The sequence below is a fragment of the Mustela lutreola genome, chromosome 1, assembly GCF_030435805.1.
Source record: "Mustela lutreola isolate mMusLut2 chromosome 1, mMusLut2.pri, whole genome shotgun sequence".
Classification (NCBI taxonomy): Eukaryota; Metazoa; Chordata; class Mammalia; order Carnivora; family Mustelidae; genus Mustela; species Mustela lutreola.
The window spans coordinates 100,588,438-100,608,810 of record NC_081290.1 but is presented as its reverse complement, the minus strand read 5'-3'; the positions used below and the strand labels follow the sequence as shown (position 1 = coordinate 100,608,810).

Below are 20,373 nucleotides of genomic sequence, written 5' to 3'. Positions count from 1 at the left end.
CTGTTTTAAGTACAGCAGGAGGGCATAAATGAACCTGAGAAACAGAACTGGTGTCAATTTGAAGCGGGAAGGTCCAATTTCAGCCACTTTTACTTCTTTTGCTGTGTCTCATGTAAACAATGAGTCTTCAAGGACCCAGGTGAAGGGGAGAGGAAAGGAAGAAATGATTTTAAATATTCGTAATCCAAATTTTGCTTTCAGACAAAAAAAAAAAATTTTTTTTTCTGGCATTGGCTGCTATATACCTGTGGCCGGTGGTCCCGAGACAGAACCTGAACACCAGCCTCATAAAATACACGGATATCTTCATTTAAAAATATCTCCAGCATCGAAAGTGGCAGGTCCTAGTCCCTGATAAACTCACTGGGGTTTATCAGTCACACTGCTTGCCCTCCGTTTTCCGATCAAATAGTTGGGATACAGGACACATCTTCTATGTCTCTGCTGGGAATGCCGTGCCTGAAAATGAGAGGCTGGCTTTACAGTTAGATGAGCTCTGCCAGAAGACCTTTGCAGATCTGCACTATTTCATTTTACTTTAATGTAATAAATGCCTTTTTATTTCACTTTTGAGAATCCCTGGACATCACATCTTTCAGCTAATTGGTGTCAGGTAAGCCTGGCAATATTCTTCTATGCTAGACTGTGCCCTTATTTCCAGCACTGGAACCTGTGAAGACCTGGTTTTTTTCGAACAGGCGTCACTGTGTTTTTGGAGCACAGGATGGAGAACAATTAGATACATGCAAGAATCGCATAGGTTGAACAGCAAAGCACACAGCATGAGAAAAATCCAACAGGCACATGCTAGGATGGAGAGGTCACCTTTTCTCCCTTTTCTCCCACATCACCCTTCTCGCCTCGTGGACCAGGGAAGCCCTAGACGATCAAAAGCAAACCAAAAAGATCGGTTGATGTAGCTGTGGTAAAATCACATTGAAAGAAAAACGGAAGATTCCATGCTCCTGAACGCAATATGAAGAAAAATGGCATGACCAAGATTCTCAAAACTTAGTTAAAGTAGCATTTAGGAGTAAGAGTTGTGTAACATCTCAGTTATCTATATGAAACACATTTCTTGCTTTTTCTCCTACGGTTTATGTAGTGGAAAGTGTATCGGGATCCTACTTGGAAGCCAAGCAAGGACACTGACTTATGTGGGCTTGGGCACATCACTTACCTCACAGCATTTTATGCTTGCCCATAACAGGTGCTCAATAAAAAAGTTAACTATTATTACTTTGCTATTATCATTCGTCACATAATAAGGCTGCCATTATATTCACACAATACAGTGATCATTTCAAGAGGCCTTTGTTTTTGACATTCTCTATTTTTTATAGAATTATGTTATTATAAAGTATATAGACTCTTCATGCTAAAAGAAAAAAATATTGCACAGCAGCTTTGAGAATGAACATACTATACCATTCCCGAAGGGTGGCATGCAAAAGATACTTCAATTTTATGCATATTTTTAAATAAGTGGTTCAACTGCTGGTGTTCAAGGTGTCCCTAATTTGGGGAGAGTACTTTGAAGTGCCATTATCAACTGTTGGTTATTAACTTTATACTGATTATGTGTTTTGCTTTCCTGTTTATCTCATGCAGACACTAGTGGTATATTTTCTACTGCTATCTACACACACAGCAATATACGCTGTATGCTTAACTATGTGCCCAGAAAGAAAAAAGTATTCTTGCTGTTACTGATGATGGAGACCATCCATATCTATTGTAGTAGGACGATGTTCATTGTACATGTATTACTTACATCAAGACCAGGCTCTCCATCTTTCCCCTGCCAAAGAACCATAGTAGCTACATTAGTGTTCCTAAGTTTCATAAACAGGTTACTGTTATTGTTTTATTTAAGGCTGCCTGGACATGCAACTACTAGTATTAGAACAACTACTTTAGAAATGGGAAAGAGAGTCTCTATTGATTAGTAATATAAATTTCTTTCACCAAATCAAGTGAAGTGACTGTTAATGCTGGAGTTAAGGATCATGAAAATTTTTTTTTATTATAGATTAGCTTACACAGCCTGCTATTTTGCTGAAGTTTAATGCTTGGCACCCAACTGACAATCCAGGAATAAGTTGAAAGCATAAATACCATTTAGTTGATTTTAAAAACATAGAGGCGCTAATAAAATATATAAATCAATGCTGCTTCAACTTGATCAATTAATACTTGGCTCATAAATGAGTAAAGAAATTGAAAACTCTTGTTAAATATAGTTTAATTTGGCTAGATGTGTATCTTGTCTATAAATATTGAGAGTGTGTCACAATTTTTTAAATTAACATATAATGTATTATTAGCCCCAGGGGTACAGGTCTGTGAATAGCCAGGTTTGCACACTTCACAGCACTCACCATAGCACATGAGAGTGTGTCACAATTCAAAAACAGTTTTGAAGTAAGCTTTGTCAATAAATGATCCCCAGACGCAAAGGAGTCAGACTATTGTGCAAGGATTGATAATTTCACCCCCAGGGTGCAGATTATTGGGGCCATGGTCTTATTATGTCACACAAGGGGTCCATCCAAAGTTACTGGGAAGTTGCTTTAATTTTGACAATCAGATTTTGAAATCTATTTCAAAATCAGCCTCTCTCAGCCAGCACTAATCCTTGCTTAAGTTTATTACTTTGGTTCACGAAAACTGTCAGGTATAAAACATGTGGTAGTGCATAGGGATTAAAAAACCTTAATACACTATGTTTCTATTATAGTCTTACCCTACCCTATTGAATGACTTATAATTACTCCAAAGATAATGTTCTGAAGCACGCCTGCACTCTCAATCTGAAGACTGTATAACCGAGACTTTCTGGAGACAGGCCACTACCAACATTCTACGTTCTAAAGCTGTCGTGTCATTGCAGCAAGTTAGAAAAGTCAGAAACCTCAAAGTCATTGCAAACATCAATGTGAGAAATCACTTCTATTAGCAAGATTAGTGTTAGTAAGTAACCTGTGAGAACAGATGAAGTCTGAAGAAAGTCATCTGGAATAAAACTTCCATGCCCACACAGGGAGGGTGTTTTCTGACAGTGGGGATCCTGCTTTCAGGTTAATTCTGTTTATCTTATGGACAATCTTGCTTTCAGGTTAGTTCTGTTTATCTTGTGGACAATCTCTGATCCTCTCAAGCTCATGAAGTGTGTGTGTGTGTGTGTGTATGTGTGTGAAAATAGATGTGACTATGACCGGTGAAGGACATGATGTTGTGGAGGGTCAGTGGATGGGTCTTTGCTCCTCTAACGGGATTCGTCTGCCCCACCGGGGAAGGGTTAACCATGCCGGTGTCACGTCATCTACACATGCAGATGGTGGATACCAGAGACAGAACTCACAGGCAGACCATAGGGTCCTCTGGGTCCGGGTTCTCCCATAGCTCCTTTTTCACCCTAAAATAAAAGCCATAAAGTTCAAATCATATAAAATGCCTATATTCACACACTTTCGCTAATGTCCTGTGTATAAAAGCCTCCTTGTGAGGTACCAGTCTATTAAGATTCTGACTACGCAGGCTCTTCTGGGGTCTCAGTCCTCATTGTGGTAAAGGAACCCATATTTGCACATTTTACCAAATTAGCTCTGAAAGAAGGGCAGCAAGTAAGAATGCAGCAGCCAAGTTGCACCAAGGACTTGCATATTCTAGGGTGCTGTACTTGGGTTTCTTTGGCATTCGTGGGGAACATTTTCACTCATTATTTTTAGTTACTACATTTTTAAAATAGAAGAATAAAATGTCTTTTTTTTTTTTTCCTCTCAAATATTTTCCTCGGCTGCCCTGGCCCTTTACCGAGATGTATTTTGCTTTAGAGCCTCCAAAACCAGGAGACACAGGTGAGTTTTATTCTCCAATGAGCTCACTAGAAGAAGCACACTGAGGGCCAGGACCTCTCTTGGCCCCCTCCCCGATCCATATGGATCACACGAGTGTCCGGTGCATCAGGAAATATTTGTTGAATTAATCAAGTCAAAAAAGTACAGTCCGGTACATGTTTTGTTTCCTTTCTGAAAGAGAGTTTAAAAACTTGTATGCTTTCTCTAAATGCCTGAGAAGGTAGGTATATATTATTTTCATTCCTTGCTCTCCACGTGCCTATTTAAATACTCTTGCCCCAGCTCTAACAATATATGTGATAATGATGATCCTGAAGGCTTATAAAGAATAACATGAGGGGCACCTGGGTGGCTCAATGGGTTAAGCCGCTGCCTTCGGCTCAGGTCATGATCCCAGGGTCCTGGGATCGAGCCCCGCATCGGGCTCTCTGCCTGCCTCTCTGCCTACTTCTGATCTCTGTCTGTCAAATAAATAAATAAAAATCTTAAGAAAAAAAAAGAATAACATGAGACTGGAGGTCATCCTAGGAATATGAAATAATTATAATAAAGAGATGTTCTGCATTTCAAGTTGCATTTTCTTCTGCTGTCATCTCCCAAATTAAAGAGTGTGTTAGGATTTAGCATGCTAACTTCAGGAGTAATGGAGATATTTATATGAGTGCTGAAAAGAAAATGTTACCTTCTTTTATCACACCCTTCAGGTTTATAAGGTTAGCAAATCTTTTCCCTGGCTAAAATGCGAACTTCTGCTGGTAGCTGTGTGTGGAGATCCAAGTATTATGCTGTGTGTCTCTGTGTGAGATTCCTGTGTGAGCAAAATTCAAGTCACTATTCACATTCTTCTTTCTAAACTTAGGGGTTGGTGGAAGTAATCAGCATTGTCACCTAGAGGTACATATCATGTGTGGAGAGTACTGAAAAGAAATATGATAAAAGCTTATTGAACTTCTACTCACCATTACTTTATGTTTAATATTGAAAGATCAGCAATCTTATTCAGTAAGGTGGCCAGGCTTTGAAATGAAACAGATTTAAATTTGAATTCCAATTTGATACTTTCTGACTCTGTGGTCTTAGGTAACTTTCTTAACCTTTCTGCGCCTGAGTTTCACTGGCTGTTAAATAAGAATAATAATACATATTCTACAAGAATCTTTCTGAAGACTAAATGTGATTGTAAAATATGAAATGGTATGCCACCAAATAATATGTCCCATAAATAGTAGCTATTGTCATTAATATACAATTACAGGTCTTGTTTTTAAAGAAAAGGATTTGGCAACCCATTCAAGTTAGATTTCTTTCAGTTGTATCTGGCAGTGTGATTTTTGATGTTTTAAAGATTTTATTTGTTTACTTATTTTATTTTATTTTTTTAAAGATTTTATTTATTCATTTGACAGAAATCACAAGTAGATGAGAGGCAGGCAGAGAGAGAGAGAGAGGGAAGCAGGCTCCCTGCTGAGCAGAGAGCCCGACATGGGACTCGATCCCAGGACCCTGGGATCATGACCTGAGCCGAAGGCAGCGGCTTAACCCACTGAGCCACACAGGCGCCCCTGTTTACTTATTTTAAAGAGAGAGAGAGAGAATGCACAGAGGGAGGGGAGGGAAGAGGGAAAGAATCTCAAGCAGGTTCCAAGCTGAGCGCAGAGCCCAGGGTGGGGCTCAATCTCACAACGCTGAAACCGAGTCAGACGCTCATCCTGCTGAGCCACCCAGATGCCCCTATTTATGATTTTTTAAATGGTGATGGTGTATATGTGTTCACGTGCAAGCAAGTGGGTGGTATGGAGGGGCTGGGGGTTAAAACGAAAGTTCGCATCGCCTGAGTAGGTCTACTTGGAAAAATCTCCACAGATTTTTTTTGATATACCTATTCCCTTCTCCTTCCTCTGAGTACTCTCAGTTTATTGTGTTCATAAAATGCATATATCATGGCTTGTTTGAATTAAGCTCTCAGTAAAACATTTGTCTGCTGGATCTCCTCTTACAGAAATGCTCAACCCAAAAAACTGCTTTAAGGTAATGTCAATTCCATTGCACTTGCCAATGAATGCTTCAGAAGCGGACACATGCTCTGAATCTGGCCAATGAAGTGCTGGGGAAGTCTGAGGGGAAGCGATGGGGAAGGTTTGCTCGCTGTTAAGGAAGAGACACGGGAGGAGATGATGTCTCTTGGTTCTCTGCGGATGCCTCACTGGAGGGAAGGTTTGTAGGGACTGTGACAGCTTGCCTATGATCAGAAGACTAAGGCAGCTTGTGGAAAGGGAACAGAAGCAAAGCCAAGAGTCTCTCCTTTCAATATTTTGTTATATAAAACAACAAATTTCTCTACTTGCTGAAGCCATTTTGAGATGCAATTCTGTCACTTAGAGTCAATTGTATCTTAATCGTCCTAGCTTGAAAACTTTTGATTTGAATATGAAATATGAAGTGAAATAGGGATTTACAATTCCTCTCCTGGATTAAATAATTCTTAAAAACTTTGAACCTCTCAAATTTAACACTCTTCACAGAGCTCCTAAGCATTACAAGGCCAGATGAAGAAATCAGCTCAAGGCAGGGAGACCAACAGGGCTCACACTGTCACTCACATATTTGACATTTCTGAATGACACTGTCTGTGGAAGACCTGGTTTCTTGTAGGCCCATCTCATTTCTTTCAGGCTCTTTAATTTGCACGTCTGCACGGAGGAATTCTTCCAGAATTCATTCCTGATTCCTCCCTCTTAAAACTGCAAACTTTTCCAGGAGAGTCTAGATAGCACCTCAGTCAATTAACTTCAAGAATTGCACTCGTGTAGCACTTTGGGTGAGGAGCACTTGGAGAGTCCTGACACATGATCCGGTTAAGATAGTTAACGTGCTGAGTAAATACAACTGTAACACTTTACACTGCACACCATTTGACTTGAACTATGTCTTCAAAAATTCTTAGCGATTTCATTTGGTCTGCTGGTTAATTCTGCCCCAGCGCCGAGATCTGATACTCTTGTGACACCGGGGAGCTATCGGAAGTAGCAGCTGATTTACCAAACGGTAAACCCTCTTGAGCTCCCAGGGCATCCTGCCAAAAGACTACTTGAGATTTGCTGCTCCATTTTTAGTACGTGGGCTGGATCTCTTGATACAATGCTTGAATGCGTCAGCAGCACGAGGCTCTCCGCTTACAAATATTTTTAATTAAGATGGTCTTCATAAGTCAGTTTGATTTTAGAGATAAGATAATTGCAGATTACGGTGATTACTCTGTGAGGACTCGCCTCTTTCTAGAAGCATTCTTGGATAAAGCCAGACTTCTTCATCGTTGTAGATACAGTCTGTACTATTGGATTCACTTTGGCCTCGTTATCTGCCTATTTCTTGCTGATATTTTCTTCCCGCTGCATTTAGATTGTAAACTCCGCTAGGTCGGAGAAAAGAGCGGCTTCCTTTATAGTACTGAGTAAATCCATATAGTGTATTAGTAAGAGGTTATGGGATGAGACATCGATTTTAATGGTGGTACTCAACTCACGGCATCAAATTAGCAAAAAAGACTACACAAATGGGAGGAGAGTGCTTCCATTTCACACTAGGAGTACACTGTGTTTTCTAGATCATAAAATGTAACAAATATTTACTGAATGAATGAATTCATTTTATAGAACACCGAATTAGGGAATTGGGATGGAGGCCAAAGAAATCACTCTGTGGCCCTCTATTTTTTAAGCAAATTGCCCCCAAATGAAGAAACTCTATTTCGTTTTAAAAGACCGCAGCCTGCACAATGAATCATCCCAACATTTCGAAGCCCTTCCTCTTAGGATACTTTCTTTACAGACTCTCCTGGATGGTGGGGAAATTGATGACACAATTCTGCTCAGACATGGAAAAAACTTCCAAGTTTCTCAAAGTGGAGAAAAGAAAAAGTGGGAGAAAAACAGAGAAGGAGGGGAGAAAAGTTCCAGACAGATGACCCGCAGCTGAGGCTCCAATGTATTTTTTGGTGTAGGTATTCATCTTCCGTTCTGAAGGTTTTTTTTTTCTTTTCTTTTCTCCTAAGGATATGGAAACAGGGCCTAGCAATAGGGAGGTTAGTGAAAGGTTTTTGTTCTATAGTGCACTGAAATGATTTCCTTATGGCTAAAGAAAGGCAGCCTATTCTTTTGCTTAAAAAAAAAAAAAATAAAGGAGCACGTGTAACTGTGGAGAAGAATACTTAGGTTTGGTAATTTCCTTTAACAAAAAAAAAAAAGGTTGTAACTTACTCTGAATGGATACAGTAGCTTTTATATAAAAGACTATCAACAAAATATGAAGTCCTGGAGATTTTAGCCCCATGGACTTCAACTTTCTGGATTAAGGCCAAATGAAAATACCTTCCTTATGGGTTAAGAAGGAATGGTCTGAGCTATTTATTTGAGCTATGTAGATGTATGCATGATTTTTGAGTAAGGCAGCCACATTCTATTTAAATACCCTGTTGTTCTCTCAGTGTGAGAACTCTGATTAGGACTTAAGATGGTGTATTTTCATTTAATGTTTTAGACAGTCCTTTATTTCTTCTGGGAAATGAACAATTCAGGTTAACTAACACAGAAAAGCCACACTGGGTTTTCTTTAGGTCACCGTTCAATAACCTCAGGAGCAACTTACTCTTTCTCCTTTGGGACCTGCGGGGCCATGGGGTCCCATAGGGCCATCTGTACCCTAAAAAAAAAAGAAAAATAATATGAATCATATCCCAAGGGCCCTAAGAAAAGCAGTTATAACTCATCCTGGACTTTTCCTGGGTGAATGATGCTTTAGAACGCCAGTAAGATGACTCGTCTCCTTTCAAAGAGCTTTATGCCTGATTCAGGCCAGCGATTTTCAAGAAACACATGCAAAAACGATGAGTTACACAACTGCGTATTTCAACGAAGGGCACACACGAGAAGCTGGAAGTCATATTTAATCATATACTTCCTCCCTGACCTCACGGAACATCTTCAGGAGAGAAACGGGTTGTTCCCCCTACTACCCCTTCTCCAAGTCCATTCTCCACCCGCTGTCACCCCCAAGCTCCTGGGCCACGAAGCCTTGTTCTCAGCTGGTTAAGAGGCTCAAACAGTTACACAACGGGAAAAAAATATGAAATAAATGAGAACAGTGTTGAACTGTTCAAACCAAACTTTCTTTGGCTCTGCGGGGAGCAGCGGGGGGGCTTAGAGGAAAAGAGTTACTCTCCCAGGGTCTGCGGCTGCTTACAAGGCACAAAGCCGGCAGCCGGCTGATTTAATGGCGTAATTGCCCTCTGGCCTCCTGGTTCAGGATTAGGGTTTCTGTCTCAGACTGAATGGATACAGGAACACTATGTCCAGTGAAAACAATGACTGCCTGAAGCAGGTTTTTAGAATTGAAGAGCTTGGAATTTCTTTTTAATTCTTAGACATGTAGCAAGGACTTCAAGTAATTTGCTCATTTTCAGGAAGACTGCACCTCTTTGCAAAGAATTTGTTGCAATATTTGCAAATGTAGGAACTAGTCCAGCACAGGTTTATAAAATAGTATTCTTATTTGTGTTCTACTGTTCTTTTTCTTCTATCGGGGCTTTGCGATATGAAATCATTTAGAGCTTCGACTCATTCTAATGTTGGGAAATTCCCATCATCTTATCTGATCTTTTCCTTACTGCCTGAACTCGAAGTTCCATCTTCAGAAGACTTCTAAATACTGATTATCTGTGGCTGAAATTTAAGAGACAGAGCCGTTAAGAACCAAAGAAAAGAGATAAAATGACAGAAAACAGGTCATTTTGATGAACCGAGATTTGAAAGTTAGCGTCAAGGAAGAAGTTACCTTTTTAATATGGACAGAAACATAAAAGGAAGAACAAGTTCAAATGAATTCACATTATTATGATCCCTTCAGAGGAGCCTGCCCACGGAACTATAGGAAATGTCCATTAGTTCTGGAAAAATTTGTCTGGGATTCTAAGACCGTGAGGCTAATCAGACTGGTCATTCTTACCACCTAGCAAGTTCTCCAGCCTGGAACTTAGGCCTCCGAAGGCTGTCCTGCAGTTTAAAAGCTGTGAGTAGATCAGAGCTGCAGACTCTGCTCTGCCCACCTTTCCCTTTTGTACCACATCTTTGTACACTTTCTCCTTTCACTCCAGTCTGTGTCCCCCTCATCACGTGATGGGAGTACCTGGGGCAAAAGAGTCTGTCCCGAAGCACAAATTCATAGCCACGCAACAGGTTGGAGCAAGATGAGGTACTGACTCACCCGGGATCCTGGCTTTCCGTCTAAGCCAGATGCTCCCTGTGTATGTGGTTGGTAGCAGGGTTGGTGGGTATAACACGAAGGACAAGAACAGAGATTAGTATGAGGTACTGATGAACAAATGTAACGCTTCAAACAACATCATACACAGTCATGGGGTTCTGGGATGACTGTCACATTGCTACAAATTGTTAGTTTAAAAAACAAAACAAAACAAAACACGTGACGATAAACACCCCACAGATGATGGCATTTTCATGACATTTCCATTCAAAAAATTCTTACTTAGAAATAATGAGGTTTATAAAGAGGGCTTTAAAGTAGTTTCTGGTAACATTCACATACCGCTAATTTCCATGTGATACACATTTTCTAAGGACTGTACTGTTGATAATAAACTTTTTCAGGTTTCAAGAAAATATAATGGCCAATATTCTAAAAAAGGGCTCATTATAATAATCAATCAGAATTAGCGTTTCCGAAAGGAATAAAAAGGTTCCAGTTTTTCTTGTTAAAACAGAACTTACGAAAAACAAATGCAGAACTTCACCATGCCAAGATGACTGGATTTTACATGAACAATTCTCATTGTTTTCTTACTTTGTTCACATTAATTACCACTAGAGGGACTTCTAGGAACAGGAAAAAACTAGAAAAAAGTTCATGAGTCCAAACAAAAAATAACCGTCCTAAACAAAATTGTTCCTCAATTCAGTTAAAAAAATCATTGCATCAAAGTCTGGAGGGGAGGTACTTTAAAAATACGTTATTCTCAGGCAATGCATATATATATATTTTTTTACCTTTAATCTTGGTATATGATTAAAATATGACATTTTCAATGCTTGTTTCAAGAATAAGCACAATTACTTCTATGAATATGTCTTTTGTATCTAAAAACTCAAATACTGATTTATAGTCCTTTAAAAATATTGATTAAATCAAGGAGTATTTAAGAAAGATGATACACTAGTCCTATAAATTCTCTTGGCAAGGTTGAAGAACTAGGTTCCCATTTTATGCTTCAGATACAGTTAATAATAAAAAATGAAAGAAAAAAATCTATTCCAGCTGCAAACTCTACCAAAAATGCTATACTATATATATTTGCATATTTTTAGTTTTACGGTTTCTTCTATATAGTTCTATTGTGAGTCAGACTATAATTGCAAAATGCATCTTAAGTTGGCAATGATTAAAATTTTTAAAAAAACCCTGTGTTGTTGTTTAATGCTAACATATGTAGAGCTTTTGGCTAATTACTGCATAGAAATTATCACTAGCTCTAAATTTGAAATTAAGGCAAACTTTAAAGAAATAAGATTGAGGGTTTAATAAAACAAATCCAAACTTTCTTTTGTCCTTTGATACTTTGTTCAGAGTCACCATTATTATAACATTTAAAAACAAATAGGGAGATGGTAAAATTTTGTACTGATAGTATAACATCATATTTGCCTGGAATAAGAGAATATATTATTATATTATATATGTAATTATATATAATTAATATATTATAGAGGTTTTGTGCCTCTAGTCCATGGTCTAATTGGTGTGATTGAACCTATACTCTAATAATACATCTTGTATCATTCATTCATAAATGAGCACATTTTGAATGTCTACTATGTGCCAGATCTGTGTAAGGCACTGGCTATCTAGAACACTTTAGAACTTCAAGTACCAAAATGTTTTAATCTATTAAAATACGTGAATAAATTATTTTCTACCAATTTTATGTCCTACTTTAATAAGATAATCTATAATGTTCTTTACTGACTTTTATCTGCATTCACTGAATAGTCAGCATGTTAATACCCTGAAACTAAAACCTTATATTTCATTATCATCTTTAAAAATCTTTTAGTTGTGAGAAGAAGACTGGCATAAAATGCATGGAAGATGAAAATTCCCTTTTCACTAAAAATAAAAATCTCAAAAAAAAAATCTCAAAAAAATTGTCTCGAAGCTACTGCAAAATACTACTTCCATCCTGTCCACTGTTGCCAAAAGAACCATGTAAGAGGGCATTTTCAAAACAAACAACATAAAACATTTAGACCATGATATGATTGATTAATGTAAGGAGCCACAGCACTGACCTCACACCATCAGCAATGGCCAATTGCATACCTGCTACCCAATAGAGGGCTACAGTTTTTGGTATCAAAAGAGAAAAAAAAATTGAGGGAGGATTCTGACCTGCACTAAATTATTAAAACATTTGGGAGAAATTATGACATAATTAGCACAATGCTTTTTTTTTAAGGGCAAGGTGATGGGAGAAGAATCATCCATCTTTAAAGAAGAAGGTTGGCATGTATGTAATTGAATGACAGAACACTAAGAGCATCGTTTGTCACGGGGTCTTCCTCTGACACGAGAGCAGTCCTCAAACAAAACGGGGCTGAGCTCTGCTCCAATAGAATACATTTTCCAATCGCAGAAATCTCAAGTGTAAGATAGTCACTGAGTAAACCAGAGTTGTTACTTAGGGTAGAAAGAAAAGTCTGAGATTTGCACTGAAATGGAAAGTTTTCTTTACTTACTGGAAGACCAAGGGGTCCTCTGTCACCCTTTTGACCTGGTTCACCCTTCAATCCTTTAACACCATTTAACCCTGGTTCACCCTAAATGCAAAAGCAAATGCCAATTTTGGTTGCTATCATGGGTGTTTCAACTGCTGAGAGAAGAGAGCCAGTCTCCGAAATGGTTGCAGATTCCAGTTCTAGGTAACAGCAGAGTCAAGCTAGACTTGTCTTGCATCCATCCAAAATTCATTTCAGACATTTAAAAAAATTAATAAACTGAAATTGACAAATAACATTCTAGAAAGCAAAACTCCTGAGCAAGCGTACTCCTTCTGACTGAAATGCATACTCCTGAGTTCCACAGTTTTCAGTTCTACATCAGAGAACCTGGTGTTATGCTACCTTGTTCTTAACAAGCAAATCAAAGACAGAGTGGAGGATGCTGAAGGAAGTTCAGTAGGAAAAACCTACTCTGCTGGAATGAAAAACTGGAATATGCAGGACAGTGTTATATACAGATATTTTAAGCCTTTAAGCATTTTGCCCTGGGGAATGAGCTAAAAATGTAGCAGCTGATGTTTGAAGTAGTGCCATTTAGTGAGTCCTCATTCACTGACATTGCCAAGTTAGATCCCTACATGGATTAATTCACAGAATAGACAACTGATAGCCAATCCCAGAAGAGAATATGAAGACCACAGTGCTTACATGTAGTTTTACTGTTTGTCTATCCAATGTTAAAGTTAAAGAAGGATGGATTTTAACCTCAGGTGACATTACAAAAGTCATGGCGAGTGACAATTTCTCCTGACTTCGATATTTACAAACCTAAAAATACAGTATAACTATTTTCTCAGCAGCACCATTTTAGAAATAAGAGTTCTGACCTGCTCACTTGTCAACTTTTAAGTAAAGGCATTAATTTCATCACAAAAATCTGGAAAGATTTGTGAAAGGAAGATGCAGTCTCTAATGCCCTATAGAGTCTTACTGGGTAGGAGTGGGAGTGGGGAGAGAACGTGCTTACATAGCAGGAGGAATTACTAACCTGGGAAGTATTTTCTCCATTTGTCTGATTGATGAAAGTCAGTATGATGTTTGTTAAACAGTGAGTCCAAGGACCCACTTAGCGTTTAAACTTCCAAAGGGGTCACAAAGTAATGAACATATTGGCATGACCTATTGGGTTCTGGGGATTCGGAAGGTAGGATGTTTGAACTATAGGAAGTTCAAATGTGCTGTGATAGGTAAAGTGTGATCCTGGGACTGTCCCAGAGCCCAAGTCAATATGAGGTTAAGGCCAAGGCTCTAGGAGTCAGATTTAGTTAACTGGTTACTTGAGATTGATGGCTTTGCGTGTATGTGGACTTTGAGCTAGAGGTCATGGGATGATGACTAGGCAGCGCTGCCTTGGTAGGCCACAGAATTCTGTGGTGAGGAATCAAACATTGACATGAGTGGGCATTAACCCAAAAAAGTGAATTTATACATAATCAAAGGTAGAGACAGAAAGACCAAATTCCAACTCTGGACTTAAGTTCTAGTTCCAGATCAGTCATTTAATTAGCAGTCTAACTCAGGGCAAACAATCTAAATTTCATGGGCCCATAGTTTATCATCTGTAAAATCAAGGAATAAGCACAGGTAATCTACAGAGTCTTTTCAACTTTATAATTTTGTGAAATTTATGATTTAAGTGGTGCCTTGAAATCCAAGGAGAAGCCCAGAGTAACTACTGATTTAGTCCAGAGTGGGAAGAGACCCAGAGAGGTTTAGATAACGACCAAGACCCCAAAGCTAATAGATGGGGTCTCTCTCCTGACCCCCAGAAAACAATGCCCTTACCCCAAACTATAACCCATACTTCTGAGACACTGTCACTCACTGGTCTTACCAGAAAATAGGGTGGTCTAGAAGAATAAAGAGGCATGAACTCTTTCCATTCTTGAGTGAGTCACCTGTCTAACCCCAAAAATGAAACTTAGGTTTCATTTCAGACCAATACTTCTATACTACTAAAGTTGGGTGAACCAGGAGGAGCCCCTAGAGGAGAGGGTGGACTGCCTCTAAGCTTTCTGATTTCTAGCTCTTGCATTTCTGTGTTCCCCTACCCCTCACCATTTAAATGCACCAACTCACTACTGAGGAGCTTTCAAGAGTGCTTAAACCTTCCCTCATGCTTTCTCCCCCCTAAATGCTTAAATTTAGAACAAAGCATCAAATCGGAAGACACTAACAACTGATATTTACTGGGTATTCATTGACAGGTGCACCCGATATTTTGCTAAGTATCTTACAAATATGCCTCGTTAAATTATCACAACACTAAGAGGAAAGTTGCCTAGTTGAGTGAGTGAAGGAACAGAGAGAGGATAAGTAGTCTGCCTAAGGTGACACAGACTGTCAGTGGCAAAGCTGAAATTAGAATATAGGTACTAATTACATAGGCTCCGTGAAGGAAGGAACCTTTCTTTCAGGGCTCTTCTTAGTCCTCCAAAATGTCCTCTTGGTCTACACAAAAGCAACAAACAGGTGCAAACCATTTTTCCAACATAAACTGCACTAATTCTGACAAGGAGGGGTATTCTCTATTGTTCTCTTGTTAATCCAGAGTATAGAGTATATGTAAGTGAGTAATCTTTTCTTGACTAGAACACACCTGATACGCCCCACCCCATTCTAGACCAGTGATCTCTGGGGGAGTACAAAATTAAGATGTTGGGTAGTCAAAGCATTTAGCTGCAGTGCTGTTATATGACAAACAAGGAGTATCAGTAACATCTGAATCTGCAACTAATGAGACATCATAAGAAAGAGCATCTGGACTAGTCTGAGAATCTCATCAGGTACATTTCTAAAGGGTTGATTTTGAGTATATTATGATTAGTAACTTAAGGAACCTATACAGTGTCATGGAAAAGGCAAAATGAGGAATAGTTCATCTCCAGGTGATATCACTTAAATTTGTTGTAAGTCATTCTGCATTGTGAGATTTAAACATCTGGATACTTAAAGGCTTAAAGATTATCAACATTACTTGACAGATAAATAAGACAGGACAGACATGCTTCCATCATGCTTCTCCATGATTAACAAGGAAACAGAAATCAAATAATCAAGGGATTTTTTTGGATTACCTTTGGTCCAGGAAGTCCATGGGGTCCCTGAAAAAGAAAAACATAGATTTTAATTAAGAATTGATTCACTATTTCCTAGCAGAAGTGATTATTGTATAGAGTAACCAAAGAGATGTAAAACAAGAAATCGTCCTGTTTGAGCTATAGCTAGAGGCAGGCCAGTGGATGCTAATACCTAGTGAAAGTTCCTTCTAGCTCTTGGATTGTTCTGTAATTGGAAATTCATTAACAGCAATTCTTTCTGCTAAATACCCGTGAGAGGGAGGGAGAAATCTGCTAGGGTTAGATGGAAAAAAATTTTGTTTTAAAATGTATTGTGAACCTACACTATTCCTAGTTCTCAAATCCACATTTTTATAAAATCTAGGTGGAAAAATGTGAAACACGTTATAAGTTTATATGGAATAGAGGTGGGTTTTAAAATACAGAAATTTGCCAAAGAAAAGTTCCAGATTTTAAGTACCAGTGAATAGGAGACCTTTGAATTATTGAGTCCTGTAGACCCAAGAGGAATCTAAAAGAAGAAGGAATGAGGAGATGACAGTCAAGTTTGGAACCCTGTTACAATTTAAGTAAAATCAATTTAAGACTAAGGAAAGGATTCTAATACAGATGCACTAAGCATTATTAGTTAGAATGCATTTGTTCTTACAAAGATGAATTCTTCAAGGCTCTCGTAACTGTTGTTTACCAATGGAAAGAAGTTATAATGCATACATGAATCAGGGCTTTTCCCCTGTATTTTGTGGAAAATCTAACTATAGAGACTAATTTCTAACCTAAATGACCTAAACTGTACTGTGGATTGCTTTAAACTTCTCAAGTGATTTAAATGAACTCTTCGGAGAGAGGAGTATTTAAATACCCAACAGTGAAATTATACAACAGTGTGAAAAAGATTTTTATCATGCAATATACAAATATTTGTTACATATGTCTACTTAGAAAAATATTTTCCTTTTAGGTTAGTGATGGATAAGCATTTTCAGGAAATGGCTGCTACTTTATCAAGTAGTCTTATTTTAGTAATGATATAAAATCCCTTTAAGCTAATTAAGTTTATATGAACAGGAAATAGCATTTTAAAATTTAATTTTCTAACATAAAATGGAGGGAGTATTAAAAAAGCTCAAAGTGTGCGATTTGCTTAATTCTTAATAAACTGTTTAGTTTTAAGAAAATAAGGTTAATTATAATAACAATTTTGCAGTATGAAATGGAAATGGCAGTTGGTAAGAAATAGATGATTGGGTCTACAGCTGCGCTTTGTGGCTTAGATCATTTCAGTGACATTCTTTCTTAGAGCACAATAGGAGGGAAGAGTGACCCATGGTTTATTTAATCTGTATGACTGAAGACATGGGGTTTATTGAGACACCGTAGTGATGAATGTGACCTTAGAGCCTGCCTAACTTGTTGGGAGTCCTGCCACAGTCAAAGGCATTTGAAACATGCTACATTCTACGTTCTAGCCTTAACACTAGTGCCATTAAGTGGACATTTTAAGAATTACACTGGTTTAATGGCTGCCTTCAGCACCAGACATGAGTTGGATGAGGGCATGGCCATTGACTTCATTGGTCATTGAGGGATAGTTGTGGTGAACAGTGGATCCACCAGAGCACCATAAAGATGAAAAGAGAAACAAGCAACAATACATGTCATCTGTGGAAGTGGGCTTCAATTTTTACCTTATTATTTTATAAATGTTCCTATTAAACATCTCATTAAAGGATTTCAACCAAAGTTGGTTAGACACATTCATGAATGGCTACAATTATTAAACTTGTTATATTACTAATGGCCTAAACACTGGCTGGTTAAGATGATTTTTTGATGTTCATACTGCAGGTTGGAGTAAAGCTTGTTAAATCTATCTTCAAATTTCCTGTCACAAAGCTACTCGATCTCTTCTCAAGAGATGTGTTTGGGATAGTGAAAGACAACACTATAAAGTCAGTAACTCTCAATGCACGCTGTATTTTCTGTCCATTCCACAGAGAGTAGCACAAAATACAAACTGGCTATTTTGAGGGATGTGTTCATGTTTTTTTTTTTCCCTAGTAGCGTGCTTATAAATAAAGGACTACATTTTGAAGAGAAGAAAGGCTTACCATGGGACCTGGTGGGCCATGGGGGCCTGGTGGGCCTGGTGGGCCTATGATCTGTATGTCCAAAACATAAACATGGATTTGGTTACTTCATTTAGATAAGGCAGTTTGGCTTGAATCTTAGGCTGGGGTTCTGCTAAGGCCATTAGTAGCTGCTGTGGAACAATACTAGAAGAAGTGATGCAATTGAGTCTTTATGTTTAGAAATTCATTAATGAGAACTAAAAAAAAAACCACTAAAAATACAGTTGTTTTACAAAAGCGGGAATAAATTTAAAGTACATTAAATGAAAAGACAACAACTGCTTACCAAGAAATGCTATAATGCCACAACCACTATTAAACTCTCAAATTATTTCACTGAGTAGCAACAGCTCGGGAGGAAAAAAAAAAAGTATGTTCTGTGTTCACAAATCTCTACCCAAAAGCTTGATGGGAAAATCATTAATTTTCTCCTTAGGATTAGAGGGTCCCCTAAAAAGCTGCCTTTACCTCAGATCTCTGAGATACTTTGTCTCTCATTATACAAGGCCGACAGATATACTCTCTATAGTTTGACAAACTAAGAGGTTCACGGTCTTTTTATTGTTAATAAGCCATCTGGCACAGGTCGAACTGGGCAAATAATAGGCCTGTTTCAGAAGTTCAACCGCCAAGGACTTACAGAAGGACCCTGAGGACCTGGCAATCCGGAGTCTCCTTTTTCTCCTTTCATTCCATTGGCACCCTACAAATAACCAGTGAGAGTTGAGCCAGTAAACTTTTCCCGAAGTGTAAGAAACATCTGAATTTTCTCCCCAGACCCACCATTCTTTTGCAATTTTTATAATATTATACACATCACATACAAAAGAAGGATTTATCCCCCTGCATTTTAGTCTCAAACAGCAAGCCTCTCCAAATCTCTAGGATTGTGGGTGATATGTGAAATAAAATATAAAGTAAATAAAAACTAGCTTAAAACTTATACATTGTTAAATATACTAGATTATAAATGTCATATTTTTTATGGTGGTGCTCACTTTAAATAGCAAAGGTCAGTTTTTTAGCTTGGTTTTCATTGACATTTATTTATATACTTCCTTGTTTTAAAGTAGATCTAGGGCAGTGAAATTTTCTACATGTTTTTCTATTTTGCCTTCCAAATTCTTAGTAAAAATTGTAGGGTAAAACCATAAACACCATTCCACACATACAAAGAGAGCACTTTCAAGTGTAACTTCTTTCTAAATTGTCTTATATTTTTTAGCTTGTTAATTTTTTTAAAAAAAGATTTCATTTATTTATTTGACAAAGAGAGAGATCACAAGTAGGCAGCGAGGCAGGCAGAGAGAGAAGGGGAAGCAGGCTCCTGCCAAGCAGAGAGCCCAATGCGGGGCTCGATCCTGGGACTCTGAGATCATGGCCTGAGTCGAAGGCAGAGGCTTATCCCACTGAGCCACCCAGGCACCCCTAGCTTGTTAATTTTTTATCATTACAGTTTATTTTAAAATGACAAGCTACCACCATTTTACACATACCAAATTCAAGTGATCAACTGTATTTATTTTACTATCTTTTGATGAAAATAATTCAGGAAAACATGACAGTTTATTTTACAATTCATTTGGTTAGATGCTTTAAAACTTGTTTTAGTGGCCTTTAACCAACAATACCTCAAATATGTAAAAGTAAAAATATTACTTTTTAATGTAATATTAACCACTAGATGAGAGTGCAGCTAATTATATAACTCTTTTCTGATTAATTTATCTTGATATGAACACACCCTAAAAAGTATAAACATACCGGTAATCCAGGAAGTCCAATTCCTCCTTTTTCACCTGGCATACCTGGGTCCCCCATGTCTCCCTTTGAGCCTTTAAGTCCCTACAAATGATATGGTTGCATGTAAGAATCATATTAACCCTTGATAGTAACATTCTAGGGCAAACAGAATTCTAGATCAGTTTTGTGCGCGGGTGGTCCTATCCGGAGAGGATTCTGATTTTCACTGTTAGGTAGAGTTATTTCTTTTTTTCTTTTTTTTTTTAAAAAGATTTTATTTATTTATTTGACAGAGAGAGATCACAAGTAGACAGAGAGGCAGGCAGAGAGAGAGAGAGAGAAGCAGGCTCCCCGCTGAGCAGAGAGCCCGATGCGGGCCTTGATCCCAGGACCCTGAGATCATGACCTGAGCCGAAGGCAGAGGCTCAACCCACTGAGCCACCCAGGCGCCCAGGTAGAGTTATTTCTTAAAGCTACCTTCTACACTGAGTCAATACTATTTCCTCATGTAATGAAAGGGGTTAAATTCTACTACTTAGGTCATTTAATCATGAACTTAAGTGTTCACATAATTTCTCCTGATTCTATATTTTTTTCCTGGCAGCTAATTTGATACCACTGGTCCTGAAAACAATTTAAGGGATTGAATTCTCAGCAGTACAATATACATTTTGAACAAGGACTAATGTTATAATAACAAGAGGTTTAGATA

The 20,373-nt window shown here is 38.2% G+C and overlaps 1 protein-coding gene across 1 annotated transcript in view; it reads right to left on the bottom strand.

The window, feature by feature from the left end:
- The window catches only part of COL25A1 (collagen type XXV alpha 1 chain), a 473,496-nt gene that overhangs the window by 14,976 nt on the left and 438,147 nt on the right, over positions 1–20,373 (bottom strand). The window contains exons 26-34 of the mRNA XM_059171218.1: positions 19,683–19,763; positions 18,559–18,621; positions 17,898–17,948; positions 15,784–15,810; positions 12,665–12,745; positions 10,119–10,154; positions 8,505–8,558; positions 3,365–3,418; positions 826–879 (exon numbers count right to left, since the gene is read on the bottom strand). Coding sequence (XP_059027201.1) covers positions 826–879; positions 3,365–3,418; positions 8,505–8,558; positions 10,119–10,154; positions 12,665–12,745; positions 15,784–15,810; positions 17,898–17,948; positions 18,559–18,621; positions 19,683–19,763 — 501 coding nt within the window. The remainder of the gene's footprint in view (positions 1–825; positions 880–3,364; positions 3,419–8,504; positions 8,559–10,118; positions 10,155–12,664; positions 12,746–15,783; positions 15,811–17,897; positions 17,949–18,558; positions 18,622–19,682; positions 19,764–20,373) is intronic.